We start from the raw sequence: 22,213 nt of genomic DNA, 5'->3' as shown, positions 1-22,213 counted from the left end.
TTATAAAAATGTGGTAACGAGAGATAAATGCATTTTTCCTATGATGTCACTGCTATTCACTGGCTTCTTTTGTGACCCTGATTTGATTCTCTACTGTTGTTTCTTTTGTCTATAAAGTACAAAAATCACTTTCTTCAAAGGAATGTTTAAAAGTTCATAGGGGATATACTGCGTGACTGCAGTATAGTACACAAGTTTAAAAACTGAGGCCTGTGTGTGTGCTTTGTGTTCCTTCATTTTCAGTTCAAGTTGCAGGTGGTGGAGGTTTTCAACTCTTTGTTGATGCTGGTGTACCAGTGGACTCAGAAGTGATTAGCCATTTTGTAAACGAAGCTCTCAGTGAGACAATTGAGACCATGCTGGGTAACAGGCAGCCTCAGAAAGCAGTTGCTGCTACAAATATTGTTGCAAGTACAGCAATTACAACGGTAAGAGTGTTTTATTTAAATTCTCCTACTGAAGTTCATAGAATCATAAGGGTTGGAAAAGACCTCCAAGATCATCTGGTCCAACCATCACCCTACTACCAATGTCACCCACTAAACCATTTCCTAAGGGGTAGTTTCTTGGTAGGATGGTGATTCTAATATGGACAAAAAAAAGACTGAAGCTGATTTGCATTTTCTGATTGTTCCGTATCATACCCCAACAAGCAACAAGACAAAACCTTCCTTACTTTGTTGAATATAACATAGCTATGTTACTTTCTTGCAAAGTTGCAAGAGTAAAAAATAAACTGATCTGATTGATATTTTTGGTCTTACGGGCTGGCAGCCTGTAGTGAATATGTGTAAAAATAAGTTTTAATTCTTTCTAATGTTTAAGTTCAGTAGTTTTTAGTAAGCACTTAAATGATTAGTAGAGCTTCCTGTAATACAGAATAATTTTCTGTGTTCCTTTTGATAAATGACAGCTGTCTCTTATTTTGATAACAGCATGGCTGTGCTACAATCCAGTGTTGTACAAGGTCTGCATTCAAAAGGCTCTTCTTCAATCCATTATGGATTAAAGAGGGCTGTTCTTTGGATCTTGTTCTTCTGATACTTAGAAAACCTCTCCCCCCTCATTACCATTCTTAATTAATTAATGGCCCTTTTAAGTCTTCCTGTTTCAGTACCAACTTAAACTGAAATGTCCTTAACTGAAATGGTTGTTTTCTCTTTACTATGTATATTCATTTACTTACTTCTAGTGATTAGTTTTGTCCTTTTTGGCCTTTGATTAGGTTAAATAAAGCAGTCATCCATACAGATTTTGTTTTTCAACTCTTACTGATGGGCGATGCTTCTGTGTTTTCCATTTTTTGATTGGTCTTGATAATGAGTAACACTCATATGCTAATACACATTTTTAATAATAATATAGTATGCAAGATGGGGTTTCCTTAGTGCCTTGTGCCATAGTAGTGATGGGCGCCTGCATTTATTACAATCTCAGGTAGACTTCTTTTTTTCATTTTTATTTTGTAAAAGTCTTTCCAACAGTCTGATGGAAAATATTAGTTAGAAACAGACTTTCTAACAGTTATCCTTTGGCTAATTATACATTCATAATTATTCTCTTCCCCTTTTTCTATTTATTCTTAGTTTATAACAGAAGTTCTTGAATATGTGGTTGTGTGTTCTTGATTTGCCCATTTTTTACTGTGAAGTTAGTTTATCTAGAACTTCAGTCTAGCTACCAGGTTCTTCAGCGTTCATGATTTCATGTGTTTGTGTGTGAACTGCTAAATATGTTAGCATGTTTCGTTTCCCATAAGAGTTGTTAATAAAAATATTCAGTTTCAGGGTTTATTCTTCAGAAACTAGCCTGGAAACCTTCCTTAGCCTGATTATCTCATTTTCTTTATGAAATACCAGAAAACAGGACTGGAAAAAAACTGGAGAGATCCATCAGGTTCCTCCATAGCAGGCGGAATGAGAACCAACAGCATACTTGCTTGTCAGATTCATCTCCATCACCGTCGTTTTTTATTTATTTTATTTTATTTATTTATTTAAAAAAAAAAAAAAAAAGAGCATCACGACTCTTCCCTTGCTTATTTTAGTGCTTCACAGTTTTGGCTGTTGCATTGTTTGTAATCTTACCTTTAACTGATTTTTCTTGTGGTAAATATATTAATTCAATTTTGTCCATGTAAGGATGTATTTTCTTACTGAACATTGTATCAAATGCTTTCTTAAAAGTCATATAAGATAATTTACTTAAGATATTTATAAGATAATTTACAAGCAATGACTGTTCCTGTTTTGTGATAACTTCTCTCTCTCTCTCTCCCTCTCTCCCTTCCTTTCCCCTCCCTCACCCGGTGCTAACTCTGGGGATACTTGGAAGATGGGAGTTTTGCATGGAGATAACAATTTCATTACTTCTTTTTTTAATTATTATTTCTTTTTTTCCCACAGGAGTCTCTTGTGCCTACTCCATTGCCAACACCCCAGGCCACACCACCACAAACCCCACCTTCAGAAAAAGAATTGCCTCCAGTCAAAACTCCGGAGTCTTCTCCATCTATTACAGAAATTGGCGGAGATGTTCATGGACAAGAAAAAATGAAAGAAGCAGGTAGTGAAAATAACAATTGAACTTTAGAAGGAGCAAATATGCTTTAATCTACTGCCTTTAATTTTCTTCTTCAAAGACATGTTATCTCTCAGGATAAACATTCTTGAGGCTATGATTCAAGTGGGGACTCATGTAATACAAAAATTATGAGCTAATTTGTATAAAAAGCAAACATCTATCTGATAACAGTTCTGTTTTCAAACATAATGCACATTGCTACACTGTATGATTTCCACTCCCCTAGTCCCCCCACCTTTCACATTAGAAAAATAGCTGTCTTTTGCTCCTTCCTGTGTTCCTAGTGTTATTTGAGCCAAATTTACACTCTCCAAGTAAAGCAGCTTAGTTTTTAAAATGCAAAGCAGTTTCCCTTATTAAAGGAAGTAAACAATTGAGATTTTATTATAGCTCTTTCAAATGCCACCACCATACTTAAAAGAAGCTAGTTTTAATCTAGTCTCATCTCCATAACTATCAAACAGATACCACAAATATTACAAGTGCTACTTCCTGCTTTCCTTTCTGATCTGCAATTTGGCTTCACACATGCAGGAACTGATATTCCAGCTGCTGCTAGTCTTGTTGGCACACCTGTGATCACTCCTATCAATACACCTCCTAGAATAGCCACGCCAAGCTCTCCTGCCTCAGAGGGGGTCTCTGAAGCTGCAAAAATGGGGAAACCAAAGCTTCCAAACCCATGGGATGATGCAGAGCTTCCTTTGGAAGAAGAGAAACCCAGTCCTGTAGCTGAAGAACCACTCCATCCCAGGGCTGTGTGAGTTTAACAGGCTACGTGGTTTTCTTGTTTATTAAGAAATAAATATATCCTCAAAAAGCCAGTAGACAGAACTACTCAAAATATATTTAAGGAGGCATTGAGATAAACCAGCATTTTTTTTCTGAAATACTTAACTTATATTTTGGGAAAAATGTAAAATCAGGACTTTTCTCAGAATGTGGATGTCATTATACACTGTCATTCTAAACATGAAACTGATGGTGTTACACATCAGTAATAAATGTAGTGACAATTTAAAGCTGTATTATTAGCATCTTATCTTTTCTATTGCCTCAATAGAATGCACGTGGTAATTTTTATTTATGGCTAGAAATGCGTTAATGTTATTTAGGCATGTTGATTCTTGGACTAGATTGTAAAGTGCTGCGCTCTTCCATTTGAAAATAATACTTGCAAATTAATTTCTTTTCAATATTAATTTAAGTTTTTACTCCGTAATGTTCAGTGCTTTTTGGTGTGTTCACGGTGTATATTCTTACATTTTAGTGAGATGTCAGTGGCTAATGATGAGGAACCAGAAGCCTTGATTATTCCATCTTGGCAGTCATCACCAAGGCCCTTGGAATCGCTTCCTTGTGAACCACAGGTTCCATCAGCTGCATCTACAGTTAGTTCTGAGCAGTCCACACAGGAAAGTAGTCTTACCCTCACCGAAACAGAAACTGCAGACAGACCCATCTCAGAAGGGGAGGTCGTGTTCAGCTATGGCCAGATGCTGGCTGCAAGAGGTAACTAATGAAACAGATTTGTGGAATTTGGCTATTATTATTATTATTATTTGATTTTTTTCTTTATACAATTCTCATCCAGTCTACTGGAATTACGTTTCATACATTATCAGATAAAACTACAAACCTGACCTTTAATTTTCACTTCATGTTTTTGGATGAACTTAAGAGATGACATTGTTCTTTTTCAACAAAAAACCGAAATGAACCAACTTACTAATGAAAAAAAGATTAAATCTGCTGCTAAGTCATAAAATCAACATTGAAAATAATTTCAACTGTCTTGCATAAGTCCCATGTGGTACTAAATTGTTATTGAAAGCATAGTGTAAGAGTGATTTTCTGGAAGCTGGACGTCTTTTTTTACACTACAGATCCGGTAGCAACAATTTCCAAATTTACTAAAGCACTGTGTTGCAATGATTGAAGAAAGTGGCATTAGCTTTCTTTCATACAAATAGTATATTTTTTAATATTTCTAACTTAAAATATTTTTCAACCTTAACAGAAGGAGGACTGCCTCTTCCAAATATCACTGAGAGCTTAATGAGTACTTTACAAGATGCCAATGAAATGGTAAGGAAATGTCTGATGGGAATGGATTTCATGTGGTAGTCTGCCTTGAGCAGCTTTGTAAATTGGAAGACCTTTAAGCATTTTCACTTACAAACTTACAACTTAAATTTACACTTTTAAACTCTACACTTACAAATATCATTAGAATTTCATAGCTCCTAAGAAAAGAAAAAACACATTATACAAACTAATTTCTAAAAGAAAAAAAAAAAAAGTTGAAAGGTTTATATTCTGTAGGTGAGAGAGAGCTAATATGCATTTTAATTTCTATTGCTTTTAACTTCAGGACAACTTAAACCAGAGTATAACATGGTTATGCTCTACTGCTTCAGTTTTGAGCCATCTTTTAATTGCTTGTGTGCTTAATTTATTAAAGTAGATTAGCTGAGACTGAGTTAGTTAAAGCTGCTTAAAACATCTGGTTTTTTATCTGATGTCTGATGGTGTAGTGCTTTGTCTTGGAAGGTTCAGAAGTCAAAGTATTCACCACTTTTTTAACTGTTCTCTGGACTTGAAGACTTAAAAGATCTTGTCCTTCACAAAGTATTGCAATCTTAGGTATAAAGCTTTTTAAAGACTTTGCGTGTCTCTTGAGTAAAAGAAGAAAGCAGTGTGTCACTTTGCTTACTTTTAGATGCCTGGATCATCATGACACAGGTTCTGAATGTGGAAACTGTAACAACTTCCTTTGTAAAGAAAAAGCTTAATTGTGAACTTAAGTAAGAATGATGCAGATTCCTACGAAAAAAAAATTCAGGATCAAAGATTATGTGGATTTTGTTTCTTTGTTTTAGGATTATGATCCTCCCAGTGAAGGGCAGGTGGTGAGAAGACACCATAAAGGCTATCACAGGGATCCCGTCCTGACCCTTTTAGCCAAATTAAATCAAGCACCTGTTGCTGCACGAGGACAAATGCACTATCTGGAGGTAATTTACTGTCCTTTTTATTGCAACACAGAAGCAAAACACAAGCATGTGAAGTTTGAAGGAAACTATTGTACTCAAAAGCGGGCAAAATCTTAAGTTCATGAAGTTTCAAGCTTATCCTTACTGTTAAGTTCATACACCCCAATCCTTGCTGGAAGTCATTCACAGATGACACCAAGTTAGGTGCGTGTGTCAACCTGCTCAAGGGTAGGAAGGCTCTGCAGGAGGATCTGGACAGGCTGGACCGATGGGCTGAGGTCAACTGCATGAAGTTCAACAAGGCCAAGTGCCGGGTCCTGCACCTGGGGCGCAATAACCCCAAGCAGAGCTACAGGCTGGGAGAGGAATGGTTGGAGAGCTGCCAGGCAGAGAAGGACCTGGGAGTGATGGTGGATAGTCAGCTGAATATGAGCCAGCAGTGTGCTCAGGTGGCCAAGAAGGCCAACGGCATCCTGGCTTGTATAAGAAGCAGTGTGGCCAGCAGGACTAGGGAAGTGATCGTCCCCCTGTACTCGGCTCTGGTGAGGCCACACCTCGAGTATTGTGTTCAGTCTTGGGCCCCTCGCTACAAGAAGGACATCGAGGTGCTTGAGCGGGTCCAGAGAAGGGCGACGAAGCTGGTGAGGGGCCTGGAGAACAAGTCCTACGAGGAGCGGCTGAGGGAGCTGGGCTTGTTCAGCCTGGAGAAGAGGAGGCTCAGGGGCGACCTTATCGCTCTCTATAGGTACCTTAAAGGAGGCTGTAGCGAGGTGGGGGTTGGTCTGTTCTCCCACATGCCTGGTGACAGGACGAGGGGGAATGGGCTAAAGTTGCACCAGGGGAGGTTTAGGTTGGATGTTAGGAAGAACTTCTTTACTGAAAGGGTTGTTAGGCATTGGAACAGGCTGCCCAGGGAAGTGGTGGAGTCACCATCCCTGGAGGTCTTTAAAAGACGTTTAGATGTAGAGCTCAGGGATATGGTTTAGTGGGGACTGTTAGCGTTAGGTCAGAGGTTGGACTCGATCTTGAGGTCTCTTCCAACCTAGAAATTCTGTGATTCTGTGAAGGGATAACAATACCTTTTGTGGGTTAGCTTTCCAGTTTCATTTTATTTTCAAGATAGAATGTTTTAGCTTTTTGAGTTCTTCGCAAATAAATTAATTCTAGACATGTGTAGGAGCAGTTTAATATTTTGTGCATACAAGGGATTGAAGTGTAAATATGGCCTCATGGCTGAACAATGGGTATTAAGTTTCCATTGGTCTTTGTGGGAGAACAGCATACAGGAAATCATCAGGAAACAGCTAAAAGATGCTTCATCACAATTCATAGTGGTTCTCAAAATTACGTTTTATTAAGAAAAGTTCTTTTATTAAGAAAAGGTTACAAATAGACAAGTTCATATAGCAAGTATGGGGTGTTGCAGAATTGTTGTCCGCAGCTGATGGCACCATCTGCTCCTCTGTAGGACTGTCCCGTAGGATATTGATGTGTCTCCAGTGGTGCGTCAAGGAGAGGCGGCCAGGAGCGTGGTATCACGGGCTCGTGTCCATGTCCAGCGCTGAGGCTAGCAGAGAAGCAAAAGCACTAACAGGGGAACCCCTGTGTGTTGTGCCACCCCCCTCCCGGGCCCACCCTGTCACCAGCCCCACTGTGATGTGGCCGTGACATCAGTGGGGCTGGTGCCAGCAGCACAATGTGGGAAGGAACTGGGTGTTGACCTTCCTCAGCATGTGGCCATGGAGTCCAAGGATCTGTCCTGTAGAATGTTGTCGTGTCATGGGCTCGTGTCCGTGTCCAGCGCTGAGGCTAGCAGAGAAGCAAGAACGGGCAACAAGAGAACCGCCATGTCTACTACCAGGCCTCTCCTGGGCCCACCCTGTCCCCAGCCCCACTGTGATGTGGCCTGACATCACCAGGGCCTGTGCCAGCAGCACAATGTGGGAAGATTGGGAGTTGACCTTCCTCAGCATGTGGCCATGGAGTCCAAGGATCTGTCCTGTCAAATGTTGACGTGTCATGGGCTCGTGTCCGTGTCCAGCGCTGAGGCTAGGCAACAAGAGAACTGCCCATGTGTAATACCAGGCGTCTCCTGGGCCCACCATGTCACCAGCCCCACTGTGATGTGGCCGTGACATCAGTGGGGCTGGTGCCAGCGGCACAATATGGGAAGGGACTGGGTGTTGACCTTCCTTATCATGTGGCCATGGAGTCCAAGGATCTCTCCTGTAGAATGTTGTCGTGTCATGGGCTCGCCTCCGTGTCCAGCGCTGAGGCTAGCAGAGAAGCAAGAACGGGCAACAAGAGAACCGCCATGTCTACTACCAGGCCTCTCCTGGGCCCACCCTGTCACCAGCCCCACTGTGATGTGGCCGTGACATCAGTGGGGCTGGTGCCAGCAGCACAATGTGGGAAGGGGCTGGGTGTTGACCTTCCTTAGCAAGTGGCCATGGAGTCCAAGGATCTGTCCTGTCAAATGTTGTCGTGTCATGGGCTCGTGTCCGTGTCCAGCGCTGAGGCTAGGCAACAAGAGAACTGCCCATGTGTAATACCAGGCGTCTCCTGGGCCCACTGTGTCACCAGCCCCACTGTGATGTGGCCGTGACATCAGTGGGGCTGGTGCCAGCGGCACAATGTGGGAAGGGACTGGGTGTTGACCTTCCTTATCATCTGGCCATGGAGTCCAAGGATCTGTCCTGTCGAATGTTGTCGTGTCATGGGCTCGCCTCTGTGTCCAGCACTGAGGCTAGCAGAGAAACAAGAACGGGCAACAAGAGAACCGCCATGTCTAACACCAGGCGTCTCCTGGGCCCACCATGTCACCAGCCCCACTGTGATGTGGCCTGACATCAGTGGGGCTGGTGCCAGCAGCACAATGTGGGAAGGGGCTGGGTGTTGACCTTCCTTAGCAAGTGGCCATGGAGTCCAGGGATCTCTCCTGTTGAATGTTGACACGTCTCCAGCGGAGTGCTGGAAGAAGGCTGTAGCCATGGTCTTGCTCTGTCATTTTCCAGGATTCTATCTGTAATAATAAATAAAAAAAAACAGCTGGAGGGGAGCAGCCACCCTTCATTGCCCTGGAGGGCCTCTCCTCTCCCTTCTCAGCCCCAACTCATCTGGCTGCTCCTCTGCCAGACTGGCCGGCCTGGCCTGCTGCGGCCCTTTTATAGCTGCTCCCCCTGTGACACGGCCACCGCCAACATTCTGTCCCCTGTGACATGGCCATGGCATCACCAGGACCAGTGCCCACTGAGCAGAAGAAGCGGTTAAATAAAATTATTTTACTTTATTTTACTTTAAGTAAAATAAAAGTATAACAACAAACAACAGCCACTTGTAATTCTGGGGAGGGAAATTCAGCAGCTCTAAGATCGGTTTGAAGATTAGCAGCTCAGCAAAGGTTACAAGAGCATCAAATCCTGCAGGTGCTGCCTACCCACTGCCACAGTATAAAGATTTGTGTGGTACTTGCTGCTGAGATTTGTGGGCTTGAAGGCTCAATTGCAGCAGAAAAATGTTTGCTGTCTGGAGGTGATACGCTTTGGGTATGAAAGATGTCCAGTGCCCAACCCTGTGTCCGCAAGTGCCTGACAGTGCTGAGGATGCCTCAGCCAGAGCTGTAGACTTGCATCTTTCTTTCTCTTACATGAACCAAAGATTTTGCCAGTGGCTGTCCTGTGCTGCACACTCGAGTGGGACTCAAGAACAAAACCTGTAAATTATCTTCCATCTGCTTGATTCATTGCAGACTGTTACATCCTCTATACAGGATGGCAAGACGATGGCAAGAGGCAGCAGGCACAAAGCGAAACCCAGGGGGGTTTCCTCTGAACATCAGGAAACGTTTTGGTGCTGTGCACGGGCTGCCCAGAGAGACAGCTCAGTCTCTGTCCTTGGACGTCTTCAAAAGACGGCTGGGCACGGTCATGGGCAACCAGCTCTGGTGGCCCTGCTTGAGCAGGGGTTGGCCCCCAGCCTCAGCTGGTCTGTCATTCTGCAATTTTGGGAAATATCCTAGAGACTTAAAATGCAGCAAAGATGCAGTAAATCCCTAGTGAGAATGTATGGATGCTGCCTTCAGAGAAATGTAGTTGAATCACTAATAGAGCTTAGGGATATGGTTTAGCGGAGGACTGTTAGCGTTAGGTCAGAGGTTGGACTCGATGATCTTGAGGTCTCTTCCAACCTAGAAATTCTGTGATTCTGTGATTCTGTGAAGTGACTCCACTTACATTGTCTCTTCTCATGTAAAACTTCTGAAACCACTGAAGGTTACATGTCTCTACAAATAACTTAGCTGTACATAGTGTCACACATACCTTGTTTTTCAGGTGTGTATGTGACTGTTTCAGTATATCAGATTTGTCCTTTTGAACATCAGGGAAGTGCTTTATCACTTCAGCGATGTAGTTGGTATGTTTGGCAGTTCACTGCACTTACCTGCCTAATACATTTGTACAGCTGTTATGAAGAATAACCATCAGCAAATGTTTTCGTGCTCTTTTGCATATGCTGTTGATACCGATCTTGGAGCAAAACCGCAAAATATTCATATGTGGTTGGCAGAAAAAATCAGACTAACAGAAAAAATACATCTACATCACAAAGGGCAAATGTCATTGTAACACATCTAGGTATTTTCTATGTGGAAAGTAGTGGTTTGGATTGAGTGTCTATCCTAACTGACATAGCTGGAGGAATGTTTAAAGGAAGTGAATTTTGAATACAGCAACACAGTTCATGAGCACCTTTGTTTAGGACAGATCTTGCCTTTTGTGATTTTACTGGTGCATATGCAGTTTCTTCCTTCTGTCTTGGTCAGTTTAGTTTAAATAATTACTGACTTCACTCGCCTCCTTAACTGTTCGTTTGTCTGTCTTTATTTTGCTTAATGAGCTCTGGTGGATGAACTTAGAGAATAGATTTCTGCAGCGTCAACTCTGAGCCTAACTGTAATTGTAATGGCATTTTCTCATCAGCACTGCCAATTAAAAAAGCATCTCTGATTTGGTTTTTGGCTTTCCCATAGCTACAGACTGCTCAGTCTGTCCATACAAGACACTAATAAATTCCTCCACAGATTCTGGCAAGGTGTGTGCAAGCATACCTTCCTGTGTATAAGAGAATCTCTTGTAGATGTTACTAGTATTGCATTAGAATGATTCCATGTGTGTATGTGTAGTTAGCCATCTTTTTTTTCCTGTATAGAAGCAAATTAACTGTTTTTTCGTTGTTTTGTTTTGTTGTTTTCAGCTGTGAAAGTCAGAAGCCAGAGAACCATCTGCATTTATGTGCCATCCAAACATATTTTAAAGTTTTTCTCTGACATGCTATACAAAGGCATGCAATAGCTTTTATGTGCTTCCAGTGTTACAGGCAGTCAACAACGGACGTATCTGTAATGCTAAAGACTTCTGTGCCAAAATATAACTTAGGTTCTTATTACTTTGGGACATAGCTAACAAAATAAGTGGTGTTCTTCAGCTCCAATTCTTTTCAGTCCAGTGTTAATAAATGTACATCTTGCTTTCAAAGCCAATTAGACGATAGCTTTTCAGTTTTAGCTTCCTTTATTCAATGCTAGTTGCATAGACTTAAGTTTGCCTGGTTTTGGAATAATTTTTTTATTATTTTTTCTAATTTTTTTGTCTACCTGCTGTTCTGATGTTGCTGTTCTATGCAGGATTCTGATGACAGTGCTGGGGAGCTCAGTGAAGGTCAAAGACCTAGGCTGACCAGAGCAGAAGAGAGAATCCTAATGGGGCACGCAGTTAATATGGACCATACAGCTGCTCAGACCTCTGAGAACAGACTATACCAGGATTTCCGTTCTCTGTCACCAGGGCAGCTTGCCCAAACTGCAGGTATGATTGGACTGTTATTTCAGAAGTGAAGGCTCCTGAGAGATCTTGTAGTGGCCTTCCAGTACCTAAGGGGGCCTACAAGAAAGTTGGAGAAGGACTCTATATCAGAGAGTGTAATGAGGGGACAAGGGACAATGGCTTTAAACTGAAAGAGGGTAACTTTAGATTAGATATAAGGAGGAAATTCTTTACTCAGACAGTGGTGAGGCACTGGAACAGGTTGCCCAGAGAAGTTGTGGATGCCCCATCCCTTGAAGCGTTTAAGGCCTGGCTGGGGCTTTGAGCAACTTGGTCTAGTGGGAGGTGTCTCTGCCCATGGCAGGGGGTTGGAACTAGGTGATCCTTCAAGGTTCCTTCCAACCCAAACCATTTCACAATTCTATGATTTCTTCTCTGGGACATTTACATAGATTCTAAAAAAAAACTTAGTGATTGTTTATTCTTTTCTTCCAAATGTTCTGTATCCATTCAGTGGTTTGTCAAGTTGCATGTCCTTCAGTCTAATGCAAGTCAGAACTAAGTGCTATGTCCCAACAGCCACAACAATTAGGGTGCAAGTCCAACATTTCATTTGAGAATTGTTTTTAGGGATGAAATGAAGTAATCGTTGTACCGATATAAAAGTTCACATATTTCAGGGTGTACATAGAGCCTTGTACATAGAGCCTCTGTACATAGAGCCTTGTAGTGTAGTTTCTCTGTCAGAATGAATCACTTACTTGCAGATACATCTTGTAAGAATTCTGGGAATTGTACGGGACTGTATGTGTATGACTATTTTCTGGTTTTCAGCTTTTTTTTTGTATCATAGAAACATAACATCCCTTTGTAGGATGTTTAAGGTGTTGCTTATGTAGATGTGTAACAGCATCTTGATGAGCAAACTTTCATTTTTAAATCCTTGTTTTTAGTGCTTGAAGTTATGGATATAAAAAACCAACATGCAAATGAGAAGTGGCACATGTAGTATTTAAAGTGAACAATAATTACAGTTAATTAAGCAATAATTGTAGTTAATTAGATTTAGAATTCTTTCTTTGGCTCTGTATGATAGCAGAAGGGTAAAGTTAGTTCATGATCTGTCAGTGTATTTCTCATAAAGATGCTTTACACACTTGCAGGCTGTGAAAGCATGCTGAATGCAAGATTATACAGAAAATTACCCCTTTAAAAAAGAGTATATACAGGTTTCTTTTCATCCACACAGCAGAGTGAGCAGAGTGAAACATTTTCATGAAGAAGCCTTTCCAATCTCTTTCCAATATGTGTGGTAAAGTGCATTAAGCCTATAATGGTATCGTGAACTATACATCTTTGAAGCTACAAAAAATGCTTGCCATGTTAGAAATCTACAGGTGATAAGGCTGATTTTTTTTCTTCTGATCTCCACAGAGATGCATTTCCTTCTTCTTTTTACCCCATAAGGACAATTAGAGGGATATACGAAGCACCACGTAAGGAGGGAATCATTCTCTTTGACAGTGCATGTCCATTGTTGAAAAGAATCCACATCCTGTCACACAAGCTATCTGGGAGATTATTGCTCCAGCTCATCAAGGATTTTTTTTCTTACTTATTTTTCTCTCTCAGCAGAAACTCTTGGAGATGCTGATACAAGTCATGGTCCAATGCTTATGGCTGAACTGGAATCGCAACCCATTTCAAAACGTGTTCTGCAAGCAGCCCAACCAGACTGCAGCGTGACATCTCTCTCAAAGGGTCCCTCCCAGGTAAACTCAAACAATCTTTTCATCACTAGTCAGAAAGTGCAAAATGAAACCTAGGAAAATAAATGTTTAATTTTCATGTTTAATGTGAATACTGACATCACAGAACTGATGTGTTTGAAGTGACACCTCCAGCTTGGAAGCTGTATGTGAGGTACATGTGTATAATAAAAAATGATTTTACTGTGACAGAATCCAGCAATATGTTTTCTGTTAGGCTCAGATCCCTTTTTTACCTTTGCCATACTTCTTCACTGCTTCACCAGTCTCACAGGACCTAGGAGTATACATACTCAGTTCAGACAGGCTACGCCAATGGTGGAGGGGCACAGTACTTCAAATATAGAAAAATAACGTGCAATATACAGGAAAGGAAGTAGTAGCAGAGGTTCAGCATGTAAACCAATGTTTTTAGCATTTTTAGCGTTGTAAACCAATGATTTTAGCATTTCAGGAGCTTTGGCTGTCATAGTAGGGGCAGGGTTCGGTAGGCAGTAATGGTGATGTACTTGAAGGTAGAGAAAGATCCTGTTGATCTCTGCTTGAAACCTATAAAGTTAGTCCTTTGCTACTTTATTAATATGTGCTGTTACCTAGAGATGATGGTTTTCTCACTAAGGGTAAATTTAAATAGAAAGTGGCAAAAAAGTACAAACGAGCTCTTTAATGTGTTAAGCTTCACAGTGTGTTTAAAAGTAATAATACATTTACCATGGTTGGTATGTTCCTGGATGCATTCTGTCCTTACCTGATATTCTGTATTAAGAATAGCCCAAAATATCTTGTATTTATCAATCTTATGTTGTTGTTTTGTTGTTGTTGTTTTTGAGGATAGATCTGTACTGAGCTATTGGTTTCTGAGCAGTTCTTAAATATGTCATCTGATGGGATATGTTGCATCTTGAAAGAGGTTTTTAAATGGTATATACCTCTTTCGCTTTGAGGTCATCAGATTATTTTATTTCTTGGAATGATTGTTCACGGACGAGACTGGATTCTGTTAAACATCAGTGTCTGTTGAGGTGAAGTTTGTATCCTTGCTATCCTTTCACTAGCCAAAAATAACAGGGGCAGGGAGTGTAAAGGGTGTGTTTCCTTCTTTTAGTACCAGTAGTTATGATGAAGAACCCAGTGACATCTGCATCACATACTCTGAAGAATTAGCTGATATAATTGATTTTTGTGTGCCAGGGTACAGGCAAATGGTAATGTACCGTGTGTAAGATGACCCATGTTACATACAAATTCATGTATATATGTGTATATCTCATCTTTAGAAACCTATTTTTGCACCTAACCCTTAGTGTCGTGGGGTTTTGTGTTTGTGTTCTTTTTCTTTTTTGCCTGCTGGCATAAAAAACTCACCCTCCCTCCAAACCAAGCAAACAAATCGCCAAACTTTGTGTGTGTGGTTTTGTTTTGTTGTTTTCCCCCAAATAAAATATATTCTTCCTGTATGTGGGTGTTCCTCACGTAAGACTCTAAATCACATTTTTTCATGGGCTAGATTTTTAGCTATCCTATGATGTGTCTACCTATAAGTGATAGCCAGAGTAAATATCTGCCTGCATGGGACAAAGCCATGCTTCATGAGACCCTCCACTAGATCTGTGCATCCTTCTCCAAAAAAAAAACAAAACTTGGTAGCAGGTAATTTGAAAGCAATTTGAAACAAGAGGTACTCAGGCGTTCAGAATGAGTCATTCTATGAAATGTTTTAAGGTGATAATCACTTTAAACTTCTTAAAAGATTTCCTCCCAAGTTAGTTATTGACTCTGACATCAGTCATTTCACAATTTGTTTTTCATCTCTAGGCATTGTTTTGCTTTCTTTGAACTAAGATTCTATCGGCTATGCACGAAGCAAGAAGACCAATCCATTTAGGAGCAAAACTAGGCTTTTAGGAGTGTTTGCAGAGAGGCTAGAGAAAATATTTCAGGTGGCGTCCAGCTGGGCCTTGAGTTCTGTAGAGCTTTGTTCTGATTTAACTGGGAAGGCACCTTGTGGACGTTAGGATTTATTATGGCAAAGCCTGGGTGGGTTTTTGTAACCTACCCTGAACGGGATCTTAATTTCAGAGAGGTTCTGGGCAGCAGTGTGGAGCAGCCATACATGTACCACTTGTTTGCTCCGTGTCACGGGTGTCTGGGCCAGATCCTGATCAATAGAAAGAGCATTGTGTTTTCTTATAGGGCAGGAGCAAATGAATTCCTTCTAGTCATGAGGAGGGAAGTCTGTGTGGTCACTCCAAAACGAATGACTTTAGTCATACAGGAATTTTCTTATCTACCCAAATTCCTTAGCTGCTCCTCCATTTCTGGCACTGGACTTTTGTGAGATTTATACGTGCTTTTAGCCACTGTTAGACAGAATGCCAGACTAAATGCATCTTTGGTTTGACCCCTTCAGGCCTTTATTGTTTAACAGTATAGGAATGAACTGCTGCTTGTGGCCGTTTACCCCTATGATCTTACTCTAAGAAGCAAGAGAATGACTTGGAGGAAGCTGGGCTCCTCCTGTTCTAGATAAATCATTTTGTGCTCATGGGAGGGTTATGAATGTTGATAATCCTAATTGTGTGGCTAAACATTTCAAAGATGGTAAATCTAAATCATTGAAAGTCCCCTATTCATTATTAGAAAGTCGGTTGCAAAACATTTTCATAATGTTCTTGTACAAGTTGGCATGTTTTTCTACAATCAACATTTTTTGAGTGGGATTGTCACTTTGGTATTCTCATTAGCTTTCATTTTTGGTATTTCAAAAGACATGTTGTGTTTGTTGTGTTTTTTTTAAATCTTCCAGGAATGCATAATTGTAGGTTAAGAATCTGTGTTATCTCTCAACTTCTGCTTGCACCTCAGTTAAGTTTAATTTTTTTTTTTTTTTGGCTTGTCTTATTAAAAAAAAAAAAAAGACACAAACTATAAAGAGACAAACAAAAAGAAAAAAAAAAAAAAAAAACACAACAAAAACACCAAATGACATTACAAATGGACTCTCATGGGTATACTTCTCTGCTTACATTTAATGTTCTGTAGCATTGATGGCCTTGCAGCACATTTCCATGAGACTTATGGCTAGACCTGTCTGCTTTCAGAAAATCATCTTAAATCTTTCTAATCTTGTCAGCTTCAAATTGTGAACAGAGTAGGTCAGCATCATGTTCTGTAGAGGTGCCTGAGTTTGTGCCAGTCCTCACCAGTCCATCCACGCACACAGTGCCTTGAGAAGCTAGCTTGATCTCAGGTGCATGTATACTTAATTTGGCCAACCTTAGCTCATTGCTGTGCCGAGTGTTAACCTGGCCATGCAGCCAGTGAGGAAGAGAGTGAGTGAATGGCTTACCTTTTTGTTCCTCCTGATTTCTGCAACACTGGCTTAAACTGTCACTGAGTACATGACAAGCATTATCATTACTGTTGAGATGCCCCTTATAGGAGATGGTTGTCAGGAAGCCCTGATTGCATGGTTGGCATCATGTTTATCATGTGACAGACATATATTTTCTTCTTTTCATCTGTATTTTTGGCTGACTTTTGTTGTGGAGAGTTTCTCTTGCAGAACTAAAGTATACTTTCCTTCCTTTTTATGTGTGGGGGAGCAAAATACTGCTGGTACTTCGTCATCAGGTCTTCAAGATAATACCCATGCTATTGCTTCTCAGGGCATATAGTTTTCCCAGAAGTCAAACAGTAATTCTATCCATACGTTCCAAATGCTCTATGATATGCAAAAATATATAATCTTTTTTAAGAATCTCCATTAAAAAACTTATATTCATTTATGGAATCAACAGAATAACTGATTAAATCAATTTTGGCTGTGCTAGAGAACGCCTAAGTTTTCTAAGTCTCCATGCATCGTTCTAAGTCTTACAGAATCATATGAGCTTCTACAAAGAAAAGACACTGTATCCCAGCCAAAATCAGGACAGCTCTGTTTTGGGCTTTCTATCTTTCCTATGTATATGTGGTGGAATGTTCTTGGGTCACAATTACTGTTCCAGACAGTTAGCACACAAGACAACAAGCATATTTGGCCAATGTGCTGTCTCTCTGTTCAACATGCAGTGTGTTTGTTGGGTCTAATTAACTGCTTTCCCATAGGCATTGATGCAGACATAGATCCTCATGAAAATTTAAGAAAGAGAGGAAAATTAGTTTAAAAACATTGTCAGGGAAATACATTTTAAACTAGGCATGCATCTTCTAATATGTGTGCTGAAATGTTTAGTTATTTATTCCCCTTTTTGTTCAGTAGGATAATACCCATGGAGAAGTCTTGGGTATGGAAGAAAGCCAGGGAAATCTTCAGTTCTTTCTTCCACATTCTTCTAGTAGGAGTTAAAGGTCTTCTGTGTCTTCAGGTCTAAATGGCGCTTTGCCATACCTACTTCTGCCAGGATGTTAGTTGAGAGGAAGTAGAGTTGCAATAAGCTAATTCAGATCTGAATTCTTTTGAAGCTGAAGGGAAGCTGCACAAGTGCATAACCTTTAATGAATCTTTAAAAACCTCTTTGAATGTTTCTTGAAGCCTCACATAGTTTTACTGTGCTTTTAAATTAAAAATCAGGTTTCTGACACGATTTTAATGTATGATATGTAGGAGGAGAGCCAAAGAGATGCACAAGTTGTGAGACCCCGAGTAATTCATGTGAGAAGGAAGTCTGAAGAGATGCAGCAAGAAGGTAAATTGTCAATAACCTAACACAGTTCTTTCAGTTAAGCACTTAACTTCTAAATGTTGTTGTATACTCATGTATACTAAAGTTCTGATTTTAAAAATTTTGTTTTTATTACTGTGAAATTCCCAAATTTCTGAATGTTTGTATGTAGTACAAATCTGCATACACACTTTTGGTAATTGCTGGGGTGCACCAAAAAGGTCGGAAATGCATCTGTCTGTATATGTCATCAAAATCCTTCCAATTAAGGATTTATTTAAATTTTTATTTGTCAAGAGCTTCACAATGTGCATATTATGTAGTCACCTGAATCATTAATTGCTGTTCTGCAAACAAAATACTCATAATGTGGTGATAGATGGCAGTAGTTCATACGCATGAGAAAATGCAGGGGTACTAGAAGAGAATTGAAAGACAATACAAAGTATTAGGATCATGCAAAGGTGAGAAAAATAGAGATTTTCAGTGTTAAAATGGCCTGGGTTAAGATGGGTTTCAAGCTAGTGTGTAACAGATGTATCTGTCACAAAAGAAAACCACTATCTATGCATAACCATTCTATTTCAGAGATTATTTAACAGTGTTTGATAAAAGTATTAATGATACTGCATGGGAGGCAGAGAATTTTTTTGTTTATTGTAGTTCAAGGTAGTGTTGGAATAACATGAACTATGCATATGACTGCACTACTTAATTATGTTAGCAGATAATAAGTTTGTGGAGGTGATAGAATGAGAAATAGCAATTTTAATCTCAAGTGTTAAGAACAGGAGTCTAAAAATCTGCATGTGTACAATATGTGAATTATAATTGCTCCACCATAACATAGACAAATTCTTCATGCAAGCCCTTTTAAAAATAATTCTTTGAACTTCCATTCTGTGTTGTTTTTTTTTTTTTTTTCTTTAAAACAAACAAACAAAACAACATCTAATTGAATTATAATTCTGACTGAATTATTATGCTTCAACTATCTAAAAGTGGTAAGAAAAGCCCTCGGCCAATGTTATGGTCATGGCACTTGGAACCTAATTTCAAAACCATGGTTTACATATAAAGAAGAAAGGTATGAGTAATGTAAAACTTAGCTTCCATGCACAATTAGTGGAAAAGCTTACAGAGGTGGCATACCTTAGTGCATGTACAACTTTTGTTGTAGAGACATTTATCAATGTGTTTTTTAAGGTGGGTAAATAAAAATTTAATTTGTTAAATGAAAATAAATATAATTTATTAATAAAATTATTAATGAAAATAAAACCTCATTTTTTTAATATTGGTGGAAAGTGTTTCAATGGCTCTTTCTATACTACATCTTTACAGTTCAGAAAATCAGAATTGTCTGAGGGAAGTGAATTTCCAATAAATTGAGTATCACCTCTGTATTGCAAAAAAGGAAATTATGTGCCAGATCTGCCTCCTAGGATTGACCTTACCCAACATTAAAAGCAGTGTTCCTCACTAGTGGTTATAGTTATGTCTTCCTCTTTTTCTTCTACCCCACTACTTCCTAGTAAGCGTCAGAGAGGAGGAAGAAGGGCGAAGTAATCTTCCTCACAGTACTTCAGGCTTTCACACCACAACTTTGGCTCAAAGTCTTAACAAGGCAGCACGTCCAGTCTGTATCATCGAGTAAAGCATTGGAGACAGCTGGAGTTGAAATAAAATATTTTTATCAAATCTGTTGCTTTCTAGAGTATTTATCTTAAAATAAAATATTACCTGGAGTGTAAAACAAGGTAATTGAGCACAGTACAAGATCGTCAGATGAAAATGTTTGGCCACAAGATGGCAGTAGTCAATTTTCTTTGAGAGGAACTCGAAAGAAAAAAAAGATGATTTATATACAAGGATAATTTAAATCTCATTCATAGTATACATATTTAATGAGCCAATAAAAGTCTAGAGGATTTGCAAATGGAAACAACTGTCTGTCAGCTTTAAGCAGAAGGTCTTGCCTGTAAGCTTTACCACATTGAACTTAGTCAAAAGGTGGAGGGTAAAAATTAGTAAGAATCATTTGAAAGACAAAACTTGCAACTTGATAAGAGTACATGGGTTTAAGTAAATACGTTTGAAAATTAAGCACATCTGTTACTGTAAGATCAAAGCACCCTGTTTGTTAAACTTCATGTCAAATAGTTGTCTTTACTGAGATAGCAAGGGACAATGAGTACTTGCCTGAAAACGGAGAAGCATTCCAGAGGCAGAATCATTTAGGTATTTTTTTTCAGAGTTTCAAGGATAAGTGGTTTTATCAATAGTAGAGCTCAGAAAATCTGGAGCCCGTATACGAAGTGCGAATTCAGGGTGTTGTAAGGAAAAGAGAAATTGTTTTGGACTTAAAATGGGATGTAAATTATCCCTTGCTTTATTTAATCGATAAATACATGACAAGGCTTGATTTATCTTTTGTCTACGGTCATAAATGTATATACGATAGAACTTTCTTTTGTTGTACAAGAATTTTTTGTGGTTTGCAGCGAACATGTGTTTTTACTGAAAGAAAGTTGATTGATGTCCTTTAATGAAAGTGGAAGTTCAGTAGGACTGTTACAATATCATGCCTGAAAGGGTAATGTCTCCTGAAAGTTACAACTGAAAATAAAGCCTGAATGTATTATTAATTGAAATGTGTGCCTTCTCTAGACATAGTGGAGACAGTGGTTTGAAAACATATATTTGTAGTGTATAATCTACATGCATATGTATTTTTGGCTTTATAATACCCTTTAATCTTTATACCAGTCTTTCATATATCTTCATAAATTTAATATGATAATAATTGTTGTGGTTGGTGAATGTACATATCTCCAGAATACAAGCGTTTCTAAGGTTTGCATTAGCATAATTCAGAATTCTTAAATTAAAATGAAAGAACAGGTGACAATGCTTGACTGCAGAGCATTTTTAAACTTTAATATGAGCAGCTCAGAACCAAGAAGTGTAGATGTTCTCCACTTAATTATTTTTTCTATAGCACAGACTCTCAAAATGTACCTAGAGAGCATAACTCCATGATAATAATTCCTTTTTATCTCTAGCTAGTGCATTATATTCAGGCAGCCATAAGTACATGGGAAAGTAATATTGGAAGACTGAGCAATTGGCTTTATTGCCACAGAGAGATTGCACAATTGCTTGTGAGAGGAGATGATCTGTGCAATAAATGAAAAAGAGGGCAAGAAGCCCTTAAAATAATCTCTCTCTGTATATATATATATGTTAAAACAAACAAACATACAAAAAAGAAAACAACAAAGCAACCAAACTTCCAGAATCTTTGCTTGGTTTTAAAAATGGGCTGCTACTTTGTTCTCATTGACATAATGTTGGATTGAAAAAATAGATATAACTACATATTTTTCTCTCTTCTTCAGCCAGAAATTGCTCTGAGTTAGCTTTGGGGTTATTTTTTTTCCTTAAAACTACTGTGGCATGAGGCAAATATCTAACAGATGCTTCAATAGGAAGGAAGAAGATTAGGATAAGGCTAAAGGTCTTTATTTTTTTTCTTGGAACTGGAACTGTTTTGGTCAAACCCCTAACAACTATTCTATTGAAAGTTTACTTTCTCTGTAATATCCTGCTGTTTCTTTTTTTGGACTGAATCTCTTTCAAGACTTTTGCTAAAGATTGTTCAAAGCACCCTGAAAATGCAGCTAGTGAAGCAAAATAGAGCTGTTCTTTCACACGGTAGGCAGAACACCACCACAACCTGACAGGTAGGATTAGTTTGTGTAGCCTACGTTGTTCCTTGAATTGGACTAATTTCTGAGGGAGAAACCTGGAAATTGAAGTCATGAAATCAATTAGATATAATTATGCCATTTGACAAGCAAATGTTTGTGCTGTAGAGTTCTACATGATTATTTTTTTTTTCTCTATGCTTCTTCAGAACTCTCATTTCTGGATTATTTTGACTCTGGCTTTCCCATGCAGTTACTTCCCCATGCTATCAGATGGCTCATTGACATAATTCAGTTAATACATTTTACATTCAAGCAAGTCAGGAAACACAGAGCAGTGTTTCCCACAGAAACTCTGCCTTTTTTCTAAGTAGCTTTTAGGTGATCCAAGTGCTCAGAAACACCAGTTCTCAAACAGGGCTCATTTGCTTTTTCTTCATGCGCTGTTAGCTTTTTCTTCATAGCTGTTATATGCATTAGAAATGTGCATCTCTGTAATAAGAATGCATTTTGCATAATATCCCCACGTAAAATTCTCAGTCGCAAACTTCAGAGTCTCTAGTTTGAATTATCATAAGTCAGTATTTGGCTCTTAGAGTGTTTTGAACAGTAGATTAGAATTGCTCGGGTTTTGTAAATATTATTTATCTGTTATGTGTCATTTAT

The 22,213-nt window shown here is 39.2% G+C and overlaps 1 protein-coding gene across 1 annotated transcript in view; it reads left to right on the top strand.

Annotated features, from left to right (window-relative positions):
* The window catches only part of KIAA0586, a 70,651-nt gene that overhangs the window by 29,991 nt on the left and 18,447 nt on the right, over positions 1-22,213 (top strand). The window contains exons 22-30 of the mRNA XM_084288016.1: positions 244-428; positions 2,406-2,565; positions 3,118-3,343; positions 3,854-4,095; positions 4,604-4,671; positions 5,466-5,600; positions 11,263-11,443; positions 13,037-13,173; positions 17,780-17,861. Of these exons, the coding sequence (XP_084144142.1) occupies positions 244-428; positions 2,406-2,565; positions 3,118-3,343; positions 3,854-4,095; positions 4,604-4,671; positions 5,466-5,600; positions 11,263-11,443; positions 13,037-13,173; positions 17,780-17,861 (1,416 nt within the window). The remainder of the gene's footprint in view (positions 1-243; positions 429-2,405; positions 2,566-3,117; positions 3,344-3,853; positions 4,096-4,603; positions 4,672-5,465; positions 5,601-11,262; positions 11,444-13,036; positions 13,174-17,779; positions 17,862-22,213) is intronic.

Source organism: Netta rufina, assembly GCF_964035555.1.
Source record: "Netta rufina genome assembly, chromosome: 5".
NCBI lineage: Eukaryota > Metazoa > Chordata > Aves > Anseriformes > Anatidae > Netta > Netta rufina.
The sequence above is the reverse complement of the archived record's forward strand: the minus strand, read 5'-3'. Positions and strand labels throughout refer to the sequence as shown.